The sequence below is a fragment of the Rana temporaria genome, chromosome 3 (genome assembly GCF_905171775.1).
Source record: "Rana temporaria chromosome 3, aRanTem1.1, whole genome shotgun sequence".
In the NCBI taxonomy this organism is placed as follows: Eukaryota; Metazoa; Chordata; class Amphibia; order Anura; family Ranidae; genus Rana; species Rana temporaria.
The window spans coordinates 386,189,591-386,211,697 of record NC_053491.1 but is presented as its reverse complement, the minus strand read 5'-3'; the positions used below and the strand labels follow the sequence as shown (position 1 = coordinate 386,211,697).

General features: G+C 42.2%; 1 protein-coding gene across 4 annotated transcripts in view; it reads right to left on the bottom strand.

Annotated features, from left to right (window-relative positions):
- Positions 1–22,107, bottom strand: part of BRAF (B-Raf proto-oncogene, serine/threonine kinase) — a 178,710-nt gene that overhangs the window by 105,552 nt on the left and 51,051 nt on the right. For all 4 annotated transcript variants that reach the window (XM_040345717.1, XM_040345719.1, XM_040345718.1 and 1 more), the window contains exons 3-7: positions 19,263–19,520; positions 15,648–15,751; positions 13,696–13,798; positions 13,048–13,196; positions 8,336–8,455 (exon numbers count right to left, since the gene is read on the bottom strand). In XM_040345717.1, the coding sequence (XP_040201651.1) occupies positions 8,336–8,455; positions 13,048–13,196; positions 13,696–13,798; positions 15,648–15,751; positions 19,263–19,520 (734 nt within the window). The remainder of the gene's footprint in view (positions 1–8,335; positions 8,456–13,047; positions 13,197–13,695; positions 13,799–15,647; positions 15,752–19,262; positions 19,521–22,107) is intronic.

Sequence of the window (22,107 nt, the reverse complement as noted above, 5' to 3'; positions counted from 1 at the left end):
AGCTGCGATGACGTCACTCCCACACATGCGCGCAGGAGCCACCAGTCACAACACGATCTCCTTTAGAAACGGTACGATCGCCGTTTATAAAAGGTTTATATACAGTGCGCCTGCGCCATTGTCTACGGCGCATTCGCTGTAGACATCAGCGCCCGTCTCTTTTTGCAAATATCTCCTAAACCGTGGAGGTTTAGGAGATATTTTTCGAGCACCTACAGCTAAGCCTTAATCTAGACCTACCTGTAGGTAAAAGTGGTTGTAAAAGGGTTTACAACCACTTTAAGGCCAGACATTGCCGCATCCACAGTGAGAATAGACCACTAAAACAGATACAGGGATTATTGTTTATAGCTTTCACTTTCTGTAAGCTTTGGTTGGCTTTTGCACAAAAAAACACCCTAAAAACTATGCAAGAATACTCATTTTAATTAGTTTTGTAAAAAGACCCAGCTAGTGTTATTGATATGGAAAGATAAATGAGGATATGGTTTGTATAGCAATTATTTATAAATAAAATCTATTAATCTTATTCATCTTTTGTCTAACATTTTCAAAGTGTCTGCAGCTGACTAGAAGTTCACAATTCTACACTAAAATCCCAATAAAAAAAATAAAATAAAATAAAAGTTAGCTACATTTTGTTTTAGTCTTTTTATTGTGCTGTGCCAAAACACAACGTAAATTGCATTTTACGTGCCAGTAAACAAAGCAGATTTTAATATGGTTATTTTAGCTTTTACATCTATTGGCATTTGATTTTGCGCAGAGCACATATGTCGAATTATAGCTGATAAAGAAAAACTTCAAGGTCAGAATATCAGTGTTTTCTACCAATGTCGCCGGTTTACTTCTATTGACACACAAACACTTCTTGTGATTAGTCAAAACAGGACGTGGCTAGACAGCACATTGTACCATTTACATACCAGCTGGAAAAGCAGGCACCCTATAAGTATGACACAAGCTTAACCACTTCAATACAGGGCACTCTTACCCCCTTCCTGCCCAGGCCAATTTTACAGTGTTCAGCGCTGTCACACTTTGAATGAAAATGTTGTGGTCCTGCAGCACTGTACCCATGTGAAATGTATTTATTTTTTCCACACAGATTTTGTTTGGTGGGGTATAATCACCTCTGGGTTTATTTTTTGCTAAATGGAAAAAAAAATCAAAAAACACTGGAACAAACAAAAAATCAAAAAACGCATTTTTCTTCCTGTCCATTATAAAATTTTGTAAATAATCATCGCTCATTAATTTAGGCCAAACTGTGTTCTGCTATGTTTCTTTGGTGAAAATAACCCAAATCAGTGTTTATTATTAAGCCTGAAGGGGAGTTAGATTTCAAAAACTATGGTATATATCTGAAAATGTATCAATCCTGATGTACTTACGACCTCAGTTGAGGCCCGAAAACACTAGGACAGTACAAACTATCCCCCAAATGACTGCTTTTAGGAAAGCACAGTCCAAACTTTTCAGCAAGAGGCTTGGGTGAGTTTTTTGAAGTTGTAATTTTGTCTCAAATATTTTTTTATTTTTTTTAAACATATGGTGACCAGAGCAATACAGTGTTACCACAGTGACATTGTACGACTCTAGGGAAGTGGTTAGGATTTTTATTTGTACCCATTATGCATGCCTATAACAGTGCATTTCACTGGTATAAGCAACCACTTTCAATCACAGCTAGCAACAGAATTGTCCACAATGAATGGCATGAATCAAAGCCATTCATTGTTTACAATTGTCATGTGATCTGCTGTGATTGGTCACAGCGATCACATGGTACCGGCAGCGAGCCGATGCACTGACCATTACAGCCAGTGACAAATCATGCAGTGAAGTGCATTCCTGGGAGGACATCATGGTGATGTTCGATGGCTCAGTTCTCAGTGCAAAGGCGGCGGGGGACTGATGCTGCATCCACCCAAGTATGAAACTGACAACAAACAAACACACCCATACTTTTTTTTTTTGTAAATTAAAAGATTTTACACTTGTCGCTTTAATTTAAAAAAAATTAATAATTTTTGATCACTTATTGCGGTCACAAGAAATGTAAAAATGCCTTATGACAGCAATCTGCAGTCTCTACATCTGTTCAAATTTCAAAATGTATACAGCTTGTTTGAGCCTCCGTAAAGGCAAAGAGCAGGGAGCTGAATTTACACTCTGCAGAGCTCACCGAGGGAAGCGGAGAGCCGATTTGAGGGAAGGGCCACATATCCCTTTACACAGGAACAGAAATAAGGCTGTCCATTACAGATTGTGTGTGCTGGAGGTCCCTCTCCAACACCTTTTTTCTTTTGGGGTCAAGAAAACTTGACATGCAGATAGCAGAGAGAAATGACACTTAGTGCTCTGGACAGACATATATTCAGTATAAAAGGGATATGCTTTCTTTATACAGGGAGTGCAGAATTATTAGGCAAATGAGTATTTTGACCACATCATCCTCTTTATGCATGTTTTACTCCAAGCTGTATAGGCTCGAAAGCCTACTACCAATTAAGCATATTAGGTGATGTGCATCTCTGTAATGAGAAGGTGTGTGGTCTAATGACATCAACACCCTATATCAGGTGTGCATAATTATTAGTCAACTTCCTTTCCTTTGGCAAAATGGGTCAAAAGAAGGACTTGACAGGCTCAGAAAAGTCAAAAATAGTGAGATATCTTGCAGAGGGATGCAGCACTCTTAAAATTGCAAAGCTTCTGAAGCGTGATCATCGAACAATCAAGCGTTTCATTCAAAATAGTCAACAGGGTCGCAAGAAGCGTGTGGAAAAACCAAAGCGCAAAATAACTGCCCATGAACTGAGAAAAGTCAAGCGTGCAGCTGCCAAGATGCCACTTGCCACCAGTTTGGCCATATTTCAGAGCTGCAACATCACTGGAGTGCCCAAAAGCACAAGGTGTGCAATACTCAGAGACATGGCCAAGGTAAGAAAGGCTGAAAGACGACGACCACTGAACAAGACACACAAGCTGAAACGTCAAGACTGGGCCAAGAAATATCTCAAGAATGATTTTTCTAAGGTTTTATGGACTGATGAAATGAGAGTGAGTCTTGATGGGCCAGATGGATGGGCCCGTGGCTGGATTAGTAAAGGGCAGAGAGCTCCAGTCCGACTCAGACGCCAGCAAGGTGGAGGTGGAGTACTGGTTTGGGCTGGTATCATCAAAGATGAGCTTGTGGGGCCTTTTCGGGTTGAGGATGGAGTCAAGCTCAACTCCCAGTCCTACTGCCAGATTATGGAAGAGACCTTCTTCAAGCAGCGGTACAGGAAGAAGTCTGCATCCTTCAAGAAAAACATGATTTTCATGCAGGACAATGCTCCATCACACGCGTCCAAGTACTCCACAGCGTGGGTGGCAAGAAAGGGTATAAAAGAAGAAAAACTAATGACATGGCCTCCTTGTTCACCTGATCTGAACCCCATTGAGAACCTGTGGTCCATCATCAAATGTGAGATTTACAAGGAGGGAAAACAGTACACCTCTGAACAGTGCCTGGGAGGCTGTGGTTGCTGCTGCACGCAATGTTGATGGTGAACAGATCAAAACACTGACAGAATCCATGGATGTCAGGCTTTTGAGTGTCCTTGCAAAGAAAGGTGGCTATATTGGTCACTGATTTGTTTTTGTTTTGTTTTTGAATGTCAGAAATGTATATTTGTGAATGTTGAGATGTTATATTGGTTTCACTGGTAAAAATAAATAATTGAAATGGGTATATATTTTTTTTTGTTAAGTTGCCTAATAATTCTGCACAGTAATAGTAGTCACCTGCACACACAGATATCCCCCTAAAATAGCTAAAACTAAAAACAAACTAAAAACTACTTCCAAAAATATTCAGCTTTGATATGAATGAGTTTTTTGGGTTCATTGAGAACATGGTTGTTGTTCAATAATAAAATTAATCCTCAAAAATACAACTTGCCTAATAATTCTGCACTCCCTGTACTTCATGTCTGAGGTGTACAACTACTTTAAGGGCTTGTTCACAGCAGTGGCTGAGTAATACTGTAGCTGCTGGCGTGTGCTGTGAAGAAAGCAGTGTTGATATGTCAAATGACACATCGCACGGTTTACTTTGTCCCCCCTCAACTTTGTATATGGTGCCAATGGGCTCCAATCCCTAAACCGATTGCCATTGTCACATGACCCATTGGGGGGAGAAGATTAAAACTGGTGCAGCTGTGCATAGTAACCAATCAGCTTCTAGGTTTAATTGTCAAAGCTTAATTGAACAATCTGACGTTGGAAACCGATTGGTTACTATGCACAGCTGCACCAGATTCTGTGTGCACCAGTTTTAGTAAATCTCCCCCATTGGGACCGGAGTCTTCCTCTACTGCAGAGAAAGAGGGTCAATGCCTGGGTGAGACTTTCCAATAGCTGCCCAGCATCGGGGAACGCTTAGAAGCCAGAAAATTGCAGGACATTATCAAGAAGCAATAAGTCAGCGTAGGCACTTACTGCAGCACTGAATAGAGCGTGGCAGCAACGGCTGGTGATGTTAGAAGAATACAGAAAAGGTTTCAGCAGCTTTTTTTTTTTTACGATGACTAATGAATGGCTGGAGAAGGGGGCTGAGAGAGATGGTATCAAACCGAAAACACAAAAAAAAAAAAAAAAACACATTACCTGGAAGGGCAATTTAATTATTTAGCAGATTAGTTCTGAGGTCCAACACAGGGGAGACCCACATAGCTCATGTTTGTAGACTTCCTCAAATTCTGGTAGCTTTAGAGGGCCGAAAAGTACCGGTAATCTATCCATACTTACCCTGGCACATTAAGTATGGCAAGAAAGTAAAAAAATTGGACTCTTGTACTGATGTGCCCTTGGAATTGCCATTATGGAATAATCCTAGGTTTCCGTATTTGTTGAGTTTGGAAAACTCCCTTTGTCAGTGTCGGGGCTTAGGAACTGGCTCCAAAGGCCTTCTTATTATTCTGCATTATACTCCCACCTACTATATACTAAGCTCCATACGCTGCCTTTGGTGGTCCACACCACATGGCAATCTTCGATAACAAATCTTTCAGATGATGATTAGGAGGGGGCTAGGTCATGCAATCCAACAGTGTCCCCTGCAGTTAACACAGCTTAATCATTTTCCACCACGCCTACCTCACGCCCATCAGATTACTTGCCATGCATCGTATCCCTGATTCTACTTGCACTAGGTGCACCCAATCAGGGGCTGACATTTTCTAAATCATTTGGCTTTGTCCATGAATAGTTAGCTGTTGCAAACATATGGTGGTGCACCAGTATACCTAGTTAAGGGACTATCCACAGGTGATAGTAAATCCTCCTACATAAGTTGTACCTGTCCATCTGCAACCCTCTCTTCTCTACATCCATCCAAAGTGCTGAATTTATAAGCTTGTCTGAAAGTTCAGAAAAAAGGGGGTGGAGAGCTGAAGTTAGTCTGCAGAGCTCAGTGAAGAGATATCTGAGCGTTGATTGGAGGGAAGGGACACAACCCCTTCACACAGCACACAAGAACAGAGCTGAGGGCATCAATCTGCTGGAGATTCCTCCCCAGTCACCATGTTTCCCTTGGTGTCAGAAAAACTTGTCAGAAGGGACTCGTGCTGATAGAGGAATGAAGCAGCAGACAGAAATTACACTTAGTGCTTTTAGTTGAGACAAGTACACACTATTAGTTGAGACAAGTACACACTATAGAGATTATGCCTTGTTCATATTTCAGGTCTCTGGCTTACAACCAATTTAAGTTGTTACAGCCTTCCCCTCCCTCAATCCGTCAGCGGTCAAGTGCAAATAACCAGGTAGTACCCTATGAGAAGGTTTTTTTTTTTTTTAAACAGAGGTAGTCCTCGTAAATAGAAGATATAGGATGTGTGTTGTGCTTCTTGCCCAACCTTAACTTCCTCTTGAGAAAGTGTACCTTTGTGTTGCACCCACACTCCTTGACACTTGCATGATGTGGATTGCAAGATAGTCATATGTCAGTTAAAATAAACATGGGGAAACATTTGTTAAATGGTTTGTTATACAACACAGTTTATGGCACATGGATTTTTTTTTCACCGAGTGAATTTTTGTAGGCCATCCGACATGACGCCATGTTTTTATGTCACTCTTTTGTACCGGCATTTTTTGCAACACCGTTTAAAAAAAAAAATGACATTTGAAAACAGAAGTACGATACAGAGAAGAGGAATTCTGCCTAGATTAGGATAATGATATAAAAGTAGAATAAATAAATGAAAATCACAATCCAGGATTACAGAAAATCCAACATTTAAAAAGCTCTATTAACAGACCAGCACTCGGCTAAATTCTGTGGATAATCCAGAATTACACAACTGCTAACCCGCCAACGGATTAAACAGAATAATATTTCCAGCTTGCTGTTCTTCCAGCCCTGCCTGCAGAAAGGTTTAAACCACAGGAGCACTTGCAGCTGTAGATGGGACTGCACAAGCAATTCATGGTGGTCCCACTCAGGGGTGGACAAACCAAAAGGGGACATTCCATCTTAAACTTGGCCGTTTTCAAACAGAACAGTGCTAAAATGGCAGTTAATGGCCAAGAAAATAAAGCTGGAAAACTCATTTAGAGCATGCGGATAAAAATGTTAAGTGTTTTTGCATGTTTTGGAGGTTCTTAGTACCATGCTGGAGCAAGAATATGCAATGAGTAACTATTGCTGTAAACATTTTCTTCCCCAAGTTGAATAGCGCAGGGAGGGGTAAGAACCTCTGTTGGTATTTTACTGCTGTCTGGGGCTCAGTTAGAGAGATTTCCCCTCACTTCCTGTCCTACTGGCAAGGGTTTTACCAGACAAGTATAAGGAATCATCTGCAACAGAGAGAAATAAAAATCTAACTATTATACTGACTTTTTGGCTGGTAAAACATTGTCACCAGGACAGGAAATGGGGCTTTCTTAGGCGGCTTCCACACTGGAGGACCCCCGCTAGCGGGTGAAAAAAAAAAAAAAAAAAAGGGTTAAAAGTTTTCAGGTGCTTCGGAAGGGCTGCCCAATAATTTCAATGGGCTGGGGCGGTGCGGGAGCGCTGTATACAGCGCTCCCACACTGCCCCAAAGATTCTGTTTGCAGGACTTTTTTCCCATCCCGCCAGCGCACCGCCCCAGTGTAAAAGAACTCAGGTTTTCACACTGCGGAGGCATGGGAGGCTCTTTACGGGTGATATTTTAAGCGCTAAAATGCCTGAAAGGCGCCTCAGTGTTAAAGGGGTCTTAAGAAGCCTATGATGACAGTAAGGCCTGACAGAGGTTCAAAACCTTTTGTGCTCTACCCAAAAACTTTAAACCATTACCTTTAGAATATTTATCCCTGTGAAGGATGCTTCAGTTTAAATTCTCCCTGCTTGGTTAATGCTGTGTTAGAAGGTGATTTCAGGTGTGACTCAGTCCTCTAACAGACTATTGATATGTTAATGACCCTTCCTCAGCCAGCTCCCTATTTCAAAGGGTTAATTGATCTATTGTGTGTGTGTGGAGAAGCCATGTGGTTACTGTTTACTGTTCATTAGAAGGGGCTCATGTTAATTATTCTGATTGCTTCATTGTGGTAATTATCCCTTCTATCCACGGGGCCAAGCTGTCTAGATACTGTATTCTGTTTGAACTAGTAATTAACGTCACTGATGTCATTATCTAAAGAAATGTCGTCAGGGTCGGCTCCGTCGTGTCTGCCTAATCATCTGTATGGGAGCCCCCACTGTGTGAGGGGGCGGAGATTTGTCATTGTAACAGTTGGAAAATTACATATAAGCTCTGTGTTATACCATTAAAATCTGTCTTGTTCCAGCAGTAAGCGTGACCCATGTGTGGCTTATTGGGGCGATTCCAGGAATGTTCCTCCTCGTGGAATATTGGGTGATGCTCTTTAAGGAAGAAGGGAATATTTGACGGGGATATCATTCTAATACCGTCACAATCCGGTCTCCCGATCTTTGATCTTTTATTTCTTACAAAGATATACTGGTCAATGAATCTTCAGGAGGATGCCTGCTTCCACCCACTGCCTGCCATGCCACCACTGTATCCTGTGCTGTAGAGTGGATGTGAGCAATGTAGCACCAAGCGAGTGAAATCACAGCAAGCATGGGGGATGGAGGAACCGGACATACCTGTAAAAGTCAAATGCTGAACATTCTTTGGCTGGTGTCGCTCTGCATCACAGCCCAGTTCAGAGCCATGGGCACTAGTGCAGGTAAACGCACTAATTTTTCAAATTACATTAACATTTCAGACTATCAATTCTCTTTAAAAAAAACAGCCAGACAAAAAAGGAAATCCTGGAAACACAAGTATCTTACCCACTTATATCGGGCGGAGGTGAGTGGGAATAGCAGTCGGCGTATGGAGTCACGTCTTCAAATGGACCTTCATCCTGAGATATCGGGTGGTGCTCAAAGAACTTAGAGACAAACAGTAAACTGGAAAGCAAGACAAAAATGGAGAGAATGAGACCTGCCCAACTTGTGCAGTGTTCAGAGGAATTCACAGGCTCACATGTACAAGAAAAACCAACAGCAGACATCGGGTCCATCTCAAAATTACACAGCCAACTACATGATCAGCCATTACATTATGACCCACACACCATAATCCATTGTGGACTTCACTAAACCTCTAAAGGTATGCTGTGGTTCATGGCACCAAGCTGTCCGTAGCAGATCCTTTAAGCCCTGTTAATAGTAAGGTGGGTCCTCCATGGAACCAACTTTTTTTTTCAGCACATCCCACAGATGCTTGTTTGGATTGATATCTGGAGAATTGGGAGGCCAAATCAACAAACTCATTGCTGGGTTCCTCAAACTATTCTTGAATTAATTAATCTAGGCCACTTTCTTCCATTGCTCTGAGGTCCAATTTTGATGCTCATGTGCTTATTGTAGGCGCTTTTGACTGTGGACACCCTGACCAGCCTGTGGCTACGCACACCTATATACAACAAACTGCAATGCACTGTGTTTTGACACCTTTCTATAGAACCAGCAAAAAGTTTTTCAGCAATTTGGGCTACAGTAGCTCTATTTAAAAATGGACTACACAGACCAATATTCACTACCCATGTGCATCAGTGATCTTTGGCAGCCCATGACCTTGTTGGCGGTTGGCAAATTCTCATTCCTTGGTTCCCTACAGACCGGGAATATCCTACAAGAGCTGCAGTTTACAAGTTGCTCTGACCCAGTCATCTAGCCATTATAATTGTGCCCTTGTCATAGTTGCTCAAATCCATAAAAGGATAAAGTTCGCCCGCAGAAACCCGTTACATGTTCCACCTGTTTTTAGGGTGGAACATATAACTTGTTCCCGATCCCCTTACTCCTTGTGACAGCAGGCTGGAGATCTCCCCATACCTGCTATACCTGATATTGTTTCTCCGGTATCCGATAGATCTCCCACCGCTCAAAGATGGTACCCCAGGACAAAGTCAATTGTGACGAAACGACGTAGGGTGAAGCGGCGTGCTGACGTCATCACTACATACAGAGTCCCGGAGTGAACGGGCTGTGTTAGCAGGCTACAAACTTTCACATGCGATTTTTTATCTTCTTATTGTAAGTGCGATTTCATTTTTTTACATTAAAATGTTTACTGGATTACGCTATGTCAGCCTTCTTTCCTTCCTCACCTGGTTGTAATCACATCTGACCATCTGTGAGCGGTGGGAAATCTATCGGATACCGGAGAAACGATATCCTGCAACATAGACCCCTAGGCTGGGTTAGAAAGCCACACGCCAACAGAAGATCTCTGATTGGGATCTTCCCTTTCGGTAAGAGGCAGTCATTTTAGAATTTGGAGGATTTCCTTTTTATCACATCACTGTTCTGTGGTTCCTTTTGGTTTGATGTCACCATTTTACCTGTAGGAGAGCAGTACATTTCCAGTTATCAAACCACTATCTGATGCGTCCTCTCTTTTGAAAAAATAGGACATCGATTTGTTTACTTCTTTTCACTGGGACTTATTAGAATGTGACACAAATAGGGCAACCTATTTGTTACAGTGATTTCAACACATCATCAGCACAATTATTTCAAATATGTATGTTAGTTTTTTTGTTTGAAATTTCACGTTATTTGGGCAGCTTGTTTTTTCTACATTTGTCCAATTTGTGTGTGTCTCACATTTAAAGTTGCAGCATTTGTTTTTGTTTGTTCATTTGACAGCGCAGTATTACCACAATTTTCAGACAAGAATAAACGGACTGCACACAAACCCCGATGTGTAAGGCCTGCTTCACATGGATTCTGGCTTGTATAGGAGCGTGTGAACAGCAAGCTTGTATGTAACTTTTAGCAAGCTCCAAGTACCTTAGCTCATGTATTGAAATGTTATACACAGGTCTCAATGGGAGTGCCTGATGGCAGCCTTCATCAGGCTTTCAACAAGCTTTAATTAGTAAAAATTGGAGTATAGCCTCACATAAGAAAATGGTTATAACCATCATCCAGGTTATAATGGAAACAAACAGAGGGGGTGGGGGCAAGGGAATAGTTGCTGAGCCTAAACCTAGAGCATACCCACCCAAAAAGTCTCGGTACTGATGAAACACAATAAACATTATATTAAAAATTGTATTACAAAACAGACAATTATAAAGATTCTATATAATAAAAACAATACAATAAAATACATATAATACAGTTCAGCAATAGAGTAAATGATGCATAAAGTGAAATAATAGCTTACCCGATGAAGTATTAGCTTACCCTCCCTGATTCCCCGCTTTTTTCCCCTTCAACTTCCCTTTCTCACCACCACCCCCCCTTTCCCTGCCTCTCCTTGCTCCCCTCTTCCACCTCACCCTTCTTCCATTTCCCTCCCTCCCTCCTCACCCTTCTTCCCTATCCCTCCCTCCCATTTTACACCTCCCCCCCCCTATCCCTCCCTCCCATTTTACACCTTCCTCCCTCCCTGCCCCCCCCCCCATTTCTTCCCCTCTGCAATGGGTCTACATCAGGGCTCAAAATTTCAAGTCCTGAGTTACTAGCCAGACCTTAAGAGTTACTGGCCACCAGTTACCCCACCCTACCCTGTCCCACCCCTAATTCTGCCCCTAAACCTCTAAATTACAGCGCGATTATAACCCCCAGCATTGGTGTCAGTGGACGCTATAATACCTCCCAGCATTGGTGCCAGTAATAATAACCTCAAAAACGGGTATCAGAGGCTGCGGTAATTACCCCCAGCATTGATGTCAGTGGACATCATAATAACCCCAACACTGGCATCAGAGGACGCATTAGTAACTCTCAGCATTGAAGTCAGTGGACACATTAATAACTGCTAGCACAGGTGTCAGTATTAAAGCGGAGTTACACTCAAAAGTGGAACTTCCACTCATCTGATTCCTCCCCCCTCCGATGCCACAATTGGTACCTTTCGGGGGGGAGGGGGGACAGGATGCCTGTCTTTCAGAAATATTCTTTCCCACTTTTGGGAGCCTACACTGCTGGGTTCCCTTACCCACAATGGTGTCAGCAGCACCTGACAGCTGATGGAAACATCAGCTGCGGTGCCGACATCACTGGACTCCAGGACAGGCAAGTGTCCTATTAAAAGCCAGCAGCTGCAGTATGTGTCGCTGCTGGTTATAATTTTTTTTTTGGGCAGCCACCACGTTAATGTCCCCCTCTCCTTCTACGTTGGTGGCATTGAAATGTAACCCCTCCCATGACCCCCAATGTGGGGGAGGGGGTTAACCATCACTGACATTACCACAAATGCAGAAGGGGGTGGTGGGTTAAAATGTCACTGCCATAGAGACCAATGCAAGGTGGGGGGCGGGGTTATCTTTCACTACCACTGACCTCCCTCCCACATCCCCCACCTGCATTGGTAATGCTAACCCCTTGCTCAATTTCAGCCTGTTCAAGTGCCGTTGCCCTAACACTATGGTGCTGGACAGGGAGAAGGAGCAATCAAACAAGCAGTTAGCTGAGCTTACCTCAGCACACACTCGTTCCTGATAAGTTCACATCTCTTTCAGGAGTGCAGGGAGGTGGATGGGTGGGCAGATGGGCGGGCGAGTGGGCGGGTCAGCAGGCTGATGATTCAGGCAGGTGGGCGGGATCTCAGAAGATTGCTGCATCCCCATCCCGCCCACACAACAAGCAGCCAGTGCCAATCACAAAGCTGGAGGGAGGTGGAGCAAAATCCTCCCTCCAACAGCCATCGGAGCCTGCACTGTGTGATAGGAGTGATGGCAGCGTCACTCCCATCATTCAGGCAGCTGGAGAGCACAGTGCCCCCTTTCCACTCGCCCCCACCAAATTTTAACTCGCTAAATGCGACCAGGCGAGTGAAAATTTTGAGGGCTGGTCTACATATTGGGTCCTTTAACTATACGCCTTATACCTAGAGATCGACGCACAATCCCCCATGTCTGCCGCGGGGGGAACCATTTGAGCGGTCCGGCTCCGCGCTTGTTTAATTACTCATCGGGTAAGCTATTACTTCTCTTTATGCATCATATACGCTATTGCTGAACTGTATTCTATGTATTTTATTGTATCTATTTTATAGCTTGGCTCTCCTGAAGAGGTATATTCCCACGAAACTAGTAGAGACCCCCGACCAATGTTTTATGTGTATAATTGTCGGTTTTGTAATTTTTATTTGGAATAAACTTTTTCATATAATAATGTTTATTGTGTTTCATCAGTACCCAGACAGTCCATAAATTTGGGTGGGTATGCTCTAGGTTTAGCCTCAGCAACTATTCCCTTGCCCCCACCCCCTCTGTTTTCCAAGCTTCAATTAGTGCTAAAGACTGCTAGCAGCTTGTTTAAAGTGGTAAGCAGCACTGCCATTGAGATCTGTGCTCAATATTTACAAACTGGAGCAGAAGGGTGCTTTAAAAGCTTCATCAAGGCTTGCTGAAATTTCTGCAAAAGCTTTGCAAAAGTCTTCTGCTCACACTGCTCTTATGCAAGCTAAGGCCCATGTTAAGCAATGACCTTTAAAAAACGAGACACTAACAGAACACAATTATTTTCCAATGGGTGCTTACTCAAGTCTGTCGTAGTTGACGCACATAAGAGGCACCTCTGTGCTGCACCGCTGGTGAAATTTATAGCCACACGTTTGGCAGCGAAAACCCTGGAATAGCAGCTTCCGGCAAAAGTCACAGAACGCCAAAGTAAAGAACGTTTTTCGTACCTGGAAATAAAAAAAATCAGGAGCACACAAGTCAGATTTCCCTCACAATAATAGGACCACTTTACAGGACAGGCATTAAGCAAAAAGATGCCTTGCTGATGTATAGCGTGCCTGTATCCCCCATAGTCAGTTTAGCCACCAAGGACTCCCTGACCAGCCATGCTTCTCCTGCCTGGAGCCACTGTGTGCGACATTGATATACTACCCACCTACTTACTATACAGACACTCTGTTATGATAAAGAAGGATGTGAAGGGAGGCTGTGCGATGTCACCGCAAAAATAAAAAATAAAAGTGATTAAATTAAAAGAAATACTATTTTCTGCATTAGTCAGCTTTTTATAGTAGCATGTTCCAATACACCTTTTGATGATTATGTGCAGCTGTATTTTAAAATGTGTTCAGTAAGATTTTTTTCTAAGAAAATAAAAAAGTACAAAACAGTACAAAAAACAGTGAAGGTAGAATTCCCACTTCTGCAGTTTACTGTAATACATACAAAATTATGTGTTGTGAGGGGCACGTTTTCCAGAACCTCTACATGTAGCTCTTCCCCCGTAAGCCAGCTGATGTCTGTGTCCCAGCCTATTGGCTTCTTCTCCCTGTCAAAGAACAATCCTTGAATTACAAACACCGAACAAGAAGAAAAGTAAAAATAAAAATACAGTAAAACCTTGGATTGCGAGCATAATTTGTTCCAGAAACATGCTTGTAATCCAAAGCACTTGTATATCAAAGCGAATTTACTCATAATAATGGAAATGCAAATGATTAGTTCCACAACCATTTATTCATAGGTCCTTCTGTTTATAGTCCATATAAAATGGATTATAGAAATGTGATAGGTTGTGTAACCATAATATGCCCATTCACAAATGGAAGCCTCCACAAGGGGATTAGAAGCAAAATCCAGCAGGAACTACAGAGTATAGAAGAGAGGTGCCTCTAAGTGTAGCAATATGTTGCTAAATTTTGTACCTTCATTAAATGTAACCATATTGTTACACTTAGAGGTGACTGTCTTTTTTATACTCAGTTGTGACATGACACTGCTTGTATATCAAGACATCGCTTGTATATCAAATCAAAATTTTAAAAAGTTTGTCTTGCAAAAAAAAACCTCAAACCAAAGTTTTACTGTATAACATGCATACTGTAAAAATTAAATATAAATATTCAATGAAAAAAAAAACCAACTATAAAATATTGGAGGACCACCCCATCGCCCTTTCCCCCACCTTGTGGTCCAACATGGATTGAGGGATAGTATGGGATTGGCCAACCAGCTGTGAAGAGTGTCTGCCGGTGCCAGACAGCTGGTGACAATGTTAAATACATTACTGTCCCAAGAGAGATAGATAGATATATATATATATATATATATATATATATATATATATATATATATATATATATATATATATATATATATATATATATATATATATATATATAATTTTATATTATAAAAAAATACTGGCCCAGTAAGGCTGCATCATGCACCACCACAGCACACTAAAAGGCACAAAGGCTTCCCAGGTACCTTGGAAAAAGTGCTGCCTGCAGGAAAAAGTCCTGCCAAAAAACATTAAAACCGCCCAGTCCTCCAAGACAAGGGCAAGTACTATCCCCTCTGGGCCATAGGGGACTGATCCAGATAAAACAAAATGTCCTACCACTACAGGGATGTATGGAACAGGCAGGAAAAAAAATAAGGCAATCAGATAATCTTTAAAGAGTTTGAACAGACACATCCATCACCTAAGGACACCAACACAAAACTGAGGCTTTGCAGTGCTGGGAGGGGTTTTGTCTGAATGGAGAAGCCTGCCTTGTTTGGCCAATGTCCATTCATCTGAAAATAAAAATGCGCCACACCACTGCCAAGTGGTCCAGATACAACTTTATTCGCATTGGGCTACTCTTTGGATCGTCCCCCTGACTTCTATTGGCATAAGGTTGTATCAAGGCCATCTTTGTTACATTACACAACAAATCAAGGAGATCCTCTGGGTAAAGAAATCCTAAAAGGTAGGTCCCTGTAATAAAATATATTTTCTCCAGTGGCCTTTATTACTACCAGCACTGCAGCCCAAGTCAGTCTCTTCAGCATTCAATACTCCCCCTGGGAGAGATGGGTCCCTGCATCTCCTGCTGAACTCTGGTACTCTGACCCTCCAAGTCACTACAGGACTCTGCAGTGACCAAGGAGTTGGCGGAAGGAACTACAACATGCAGTGGGTGGACACAGGTACCTGACACTACCAGAAGCCTTAAAGCCCGAAGAGATTGAATGAAGCTGCAGTGCTGAAAGGTGAGGAGGATAGAAGACACTGGATAGCCAGAGAGGCGTGTACAATACCTCTTTTACTGCAGGATCCATCCTTTAGGATTTTCATTTAGTTTGACAGATGAGACTTTGGAAAAATACAAAATCAATAACATTCTTACCCATCCTGGACCCTGTAGACTGCACAGCATTCTGGGATTAGACCTCGCATCATTAGTGCTTTCTTTAAACTATCCCGCACTGTCACACCACACCTAGCTGGTACCTGGGGGGGACAAAGATACAACTGATGTTTTTCAGAGGACCATCACACATAATATTCATTGAGCAATTCATATGCAAATGGTTGTTAACCTTTTTAGGGCATATGTAAAAAGGTAGGGGAGCATATGTCCTGCATGCAAGGACTTAAAGGGGTTGTAAAGGTAAAAAAAAAAAAAAAAAAAAAAATCCATAAATAGCTTCCTTTACCTTAGTGCAGTCCTCCTTCACTTACCTCTTCCTTCCATTTTGCGTTTAAATGTCCTTATTTCTTCTGAGAAATCCTCACTTCCTGTTCTTCTGTCTGTAACTACACACAGTAATGCAAGGCTTTCTCCCTGATGTGGAGTGTTGTGCTCGCCCCCTCCCTTGGACTACAGGGGACGCCCACTGACACACAGCTCCTTTCTCCATCTGCAATGTAGAGAGCGTCCTGACTCTCCTGTAGTCCAAGGGAGGGGGCGAACACAACACTCCACACCAGGGAGAAAGCCTCACATTACTGTGTGGAGTTACAGACAAAAGAACAGGAAGTGAGGATTTCTCAGAAGAAATAAGGACATTTAAAAGCAAAATGGAAGGATGAGGTAAGTGAAGGAGGACTGCACTAAGGTAAAGGAAGCGATTTAGGGGAATATTTTTTTTTAACTTTACAACCCCTTTAAGTCCTTGCATGCATTTAGAAAAAAAAATAAAATAAAAATTGTACCTTTACAACCCCTTTAATATTAAGGAAAATATAGGACTTTAGCTTGGCATAATATGTAGATACAACCAATCACCATACATGAGAACGGATGGCCATAAAATGTGCTAAAAGTACACCTTTGGTTCTCTCCATATGAATATTGCAAAAAATAAAATAAAAAAAATAAAAAACTTCTATGCTTTTTTCCTGGTAACTAAAACTAAACAAGCATTTTTGGTCCGACAGGATGGACATCAGGGTAAGATACAGAAACAACCTTTATTTCTACAGACACCTGCTTACAACCATAAATTTATATATATAAAAATAAATAAATCATGTTTTTACTACAACCAGTACAATATTTTTTAATTTGGCTTAATAATAGGCTATTGGAATCTCAAGTACAGCAGCACTTGGAACGGGAGAAGGAGGGGTGGCACTTGGGGCCAAACAGGGATAGCGGCATTCATATGTGGCAAAAGGAGCAGAAAGATGACATAATCATGTTGCTGCTTCTTCCCTGTCCAATCTCTGGGCAACACAGTACAGAAAAGTCAAGTCTTCAGGCTGGTTGTGTCATATGGTAGGACCGAATTAATCTCAGTACTAGAATCACAAAAAAAAAAAAAAAAAAAACAACCCAACACACTTGGTGGGTAAGTCAGTTGCCATAAAAAAAATTTCTTGAAAAATATCACATGCTTGGAGGAGGCAGAAGACAAATATACACATTATACAGGGTTTCAAAAGATCACTTTTGAACAGGGTGGGTTTGATTTAAATCGCTAATAAAATGGCTAGATTTAAATTATAATTTTTTAAAGAGCAGCTGTCATCTGTCCCGTAGCTGCTCCTCCTCCGACCCGCTGTATCGGAGCTCCCTCAGAATACATCATTAAAGCAATCTTTCAATTACAGGGAAGTTAGAATAGGCTAATGCCGCGTACACGACCGTTTTTCAGGACGTGAAAAATTAAATTTTTTTAAAATGGTCATTAAAAAACGACCATGAGTAGGCGCCAGAGCATTTTTCATGACGTGAAAAATGGGCATTAAAAATTTAGAACACGCTCTTTTTTTTTTTTCGCGTCATTTTTCACGCTGTGGTTTTTCACATCGTGAAAAACGGTCGTGTGTAGGCTTTAACGACGTGAAAAAAAACATTCATGCTAGGACTATCTGAAAAGAGGTCTAGTAAGGGTACATTAAATTCCTAACAGATGTATATTTATTTTATTTGACCAAGATTGGTTATTATTGTTTTCTTTGTAACTTTTTGACTTATTCGCTAAATGGTGTGAATCGCCCCTGAGGGCTCTTGTTACTTTGGATGTTTATGTAAGTGCTGTAACCCTATTGAAAATCTCAATAAAAATGTATTGAAATTAAAAAAAACATTCATGCTCAGAAGCAATTATGAGACGGGAGCACTCGTTCTGGTAAAACTAGCATTCGTAATGAAGATAGCACATTCGTCACGCTGTAACAGACTGAAAAGCACAGACTGAAAAGAGCGAATCGTCTCTCACCAAACATTTACTAACAGGGGTGGCGCCATCTGAATGGAACTTCCCCTTTATAGTGCCGTCATACGTCACTGCGCTTTGCTCAAGCATTTTATTCTTCAAGATCGTGTGTATGCAAGGCAGGCTTGACAAGAATCATGTCGAAAAAAAAACTTAGTTTTTTCTAGACCATTAGAAACAGTCGTGTGTACGCGACATTAGAATGGTGGTGGGAGCAGGTTTAAGTGTAGTTAAATATTTGACTGGAATTCTACTTCAAGGCCAACTTCTCTTCTTTAACCACTAGCCGACCAGCCGCCACAGTTTTACGGCGGCAGGTCGTCTCGGCTGCACGAAACGACATAATATTACATTATTTTTCATTTTAGCCATTAGGGGCGCGTTACAGAGCAAACACACAGCTCCTGGTCCAGTCAGGGGGAGAAATGACTGATCGTCTGTTCATACAATGTATGAACAGCGATCTGTCATTTCCCCTAGTCAGCCCCACCTCCCCCCTTTAGTTAGAACACACCTAGGGAACATATTTGACCCCTTCCTCGCCCCCTAGTGTTAACCCCTTCCCTGCCAGTGCCATTTTTACAGTAATCAATGCATTTCTATAGCACCGATTTCTATAAAAATGCCGATGGTCCCAAAAATGTGTCAAAGGTGTCCGCCATAAGGTCGCAGTACCGATACTAGAAAAAATATATATATATTAATACAAATGCCATAAAACTATCCCCTATTTTGTAGACGCAACAACTTTTGCACAAACCAATCAATAAACCCTTTATTGCGATTTATTTTACGAAAAATATGTAGAAGAATACGTATCGGCCTAAACTGAGGGGAAAAAAATGGTTTTATATATTTTGGGGGGATATTACAGCAAAAATTCATTTTTTTCAAAATTGTCGCTCTGTGTTTATAACGCAAAAAAAAAAAAAAAAAAACACGCAGAGGTGATCAAATACCAAACACCAAAAGAAAGCTTTTTTTTTTCACAAATGGAGGACGCCAATTTTGTTTGAGCCACGTCGCACGACCGCGCAATTGTCAGTTAAAGCGACGCAGTGCCGAATCACAAAAAGTGGCCCGGTCATTGACCAGAAAAATGGTCCGGGGCTGAAGTGGTTAATAGAGATGTGAAAATCTGGCAGAAAATAACAATCAGGATTATGAATTGGGCTCATTCCCCCCAATACACAACAGTAATGTTTAAGCATTTCCCAAAAAGTAAAAAAAAGTCAGTTTCGGGTTGAGTTTTTTTCCCCCTCTTATCTAGCAACCTCTAGCAAACAGGACATACTTACCACAGTGCGCTGTTTGTTAGGTAGGAAGACTCTTACAATAGGTTTCTGTGGAGATTTGGGGTTAATACGGGAAAGGTCAGAGGGGTTCTGCAGGACGGACAAGGACGAGGGTACTAAAGACAGGGAGGACGGTACAGAAGATAGTGTCATTTCTGAGGACAGGGATGAAGACGAGTCTGTTCCATTCCCCATCGACTCCAGTAACTGTTGTTCCCTCTGCTGAAGGGCATCAAGTTTACTTGTGTATTCCTCGTAGGCCTGTGGGGAGAAAACCACAAACAAATCAATAAATGCCATTGTAAATTTGGAAGGTAAAAAAAAAAAAAAAAAAAGGGGGGTGGGGGGCGAGATAGAGACACCCGACAGGCTTGCATATCATAAAACAGAGCATACAAGTAACGTGACCCAAATCCTGCAGACTGGTCTTCGATATCAAAAGAGCAAGCTCACAGGGCCCAATCTTGTGATGTCACATAATCAAGCTGCTAAAGACGGCATCCATCTAAAATGTTCTACCTGCTGGAATAGACACCCAATGCAGATCAAGCGCTGTACTTGCTTATCATCACAACAGGATTTATATAGCACTAGGCACATGCCCAACAAGACAAATCCCATTCATTTCAATGGCTCCTGTTCACATCTGAGCATCCTGTCGACTAAAGCAAAAAACGCCAGTCGCTCAAGAAAGTACATGAACTTTTTTGGCAGATTGCAGGCATTTTAATTCTTTTACATTGGTGACCTTTTGAACTTCAAAACGCCTGTACAAAAGTGCTGCAAAAAAAAAAAAATGCATGTAAAAAAGAAATGCCTAGATGTGAACGGAGCCTAAATGTCAGCTAGATGAACCAACAGTTGTGTGAAATGGCACTCAGGAATTACCCATCAAATCTGTAGTAAAACATATAAAACTTGCAAGACTAGCCCACAATCCCTTGTGCTGGGCATGTGAAGGGGGGAAACTTACGATCAGGCCCGTCGTTACAGGACAGGCAAAACAAACAATTGCTTGGGGCCCCCGAGCTGGCCTGGGGCCCCCCCGACTTGCCCTTCCCAGGCTGTAGTGTGGCCGAGCTCCTCTTCCTTCCTCCTGGAGTCCCGTCAGTCGGGCCGGGTACCGCGCGTGGTACAGGAGATTCAATTTCCTGTTCCCGGCCAGACTGACAGGAAGTGCACACCGAGTGCTCACAGGAAACTGAATCTCCTGTACTGCGCAGTACCCGGCTACTATCTGAGAGGGGTCTGGGGACCCATAATGATGCAACACCGGACTGACAGGAGGAAGAGGTGCTCCGCCATGCTACAGCAGCTGCCTACAGGGAAGAAGGGGAGGTGAGAATAGAAAAACATAGGGACTAGGGAGGGGGGGGGGGGGGAAAAAAAAACATGGGTGTAAAAAAGTTAGTGTAGCGCTAACGTAGGCTTTGCGTGCTTGGGCCCCCCCCCCCCCCCATTTTGCTTGGGGCCCCCAAATTCCTTCAAACGGCCCTGCTTACGATGAAGGAAACAACCCACAGCCATGCCAACGTGTCCATTGGTCTGACATTTCAAGGTCTTGTCCTGCACTCTGCAATTACTGAAGGCCCCAAGTAGCCTTTGTGGTTTGTGGCTCCGGGCCAACAGTCAAAATAGGGTAATCACTCATTTCCTGCTATGTATGCAACAAAGACGGCTTACCAAACTTTTATGAAATGCTATTGCATATTTAGAAGGCTAAAAGGCAGTGCAACTAAAGAATGTCATTCACATACATTTAAAAATGGGTGATAGTTCATAATATTTAAAGCCTAAATGAAACTGACCCAATTCACTCCTCCACATATATTAGGTGGATGGAGGAATCTTCCCACTGTCATTGTATTCTGACAGCGGGGAGACTTATCGGCTGTCACAATATACAGATGAGTGCTGCAGTCCATTTCTAAGTGATCTGCACTGCAGGCAATTTCCAACAGGGCATCTGTCCAGCAGGTGGTGAAGGAAATCTTCACTTGCCTTCAAGAGTTCTGGGTGCTACTGACTTCAAGGCGTGTAGGGATCAGTAGAAGGAACCACAGTGCACAACAGGGAAAACGCCACCTGACTCATGCTAGGTGTTTATTTTTAAACAAAAAACAAAATGGAAAGTAAATGAATAGAAGAGAAATCAAATTCAAATCAACATTTGGGGTCACCACCCTTTGCCTTCAAAACATCAAATTCTAGGTACACTTGCACAATTTTTGAAGGCACTCAGAAGGTAGATGGTTCTAAAAATCCTGGCAACTAACCACAGATCTTCTATGGATGTAGGCTGCCTCAAATCCTCCTGTATCTCCATGTAATCCCAGACAGACTCAATGTTGAGATCAGGGTTCTGTGGGGGCCAAACCATCACTTCCAAGACTCATTTTGTTTTTCTTTACACTGAAGATGGCTCTTAAATGATATTTGCTGCGAGTTTAGGGTTATTGTCCAGCTGCAAACTAAATTTGGGCCCAATCACACGCCTCCCCGATTCTATGGCATGATGGATAAGTAAGTATTTCTCATCATTGATCCGGACCAAATCTCCAACTTAAAATTTGCAGAAATGAAGCCCCAAACTTGCAAAGAACCTCCACATTGCTTCCCAGTTTCATCCGCTGCATTGTGTTTCCTTGGCCAACCACTGCTTCTACGGTACTCAAAGTCGCCAGACCAACGGTGTCCTAAATGAGAAATATAGTCAGATACTTATCCATCATGCCATACCATCACAGAGGTGTGCGATTGGCCCCAAATTTACTCTGCAGCAGGACAACGACCCCAATTATACAGCCAATGTCATTAACCGCTTGACGACCAGCCGCCACAGTTTTAC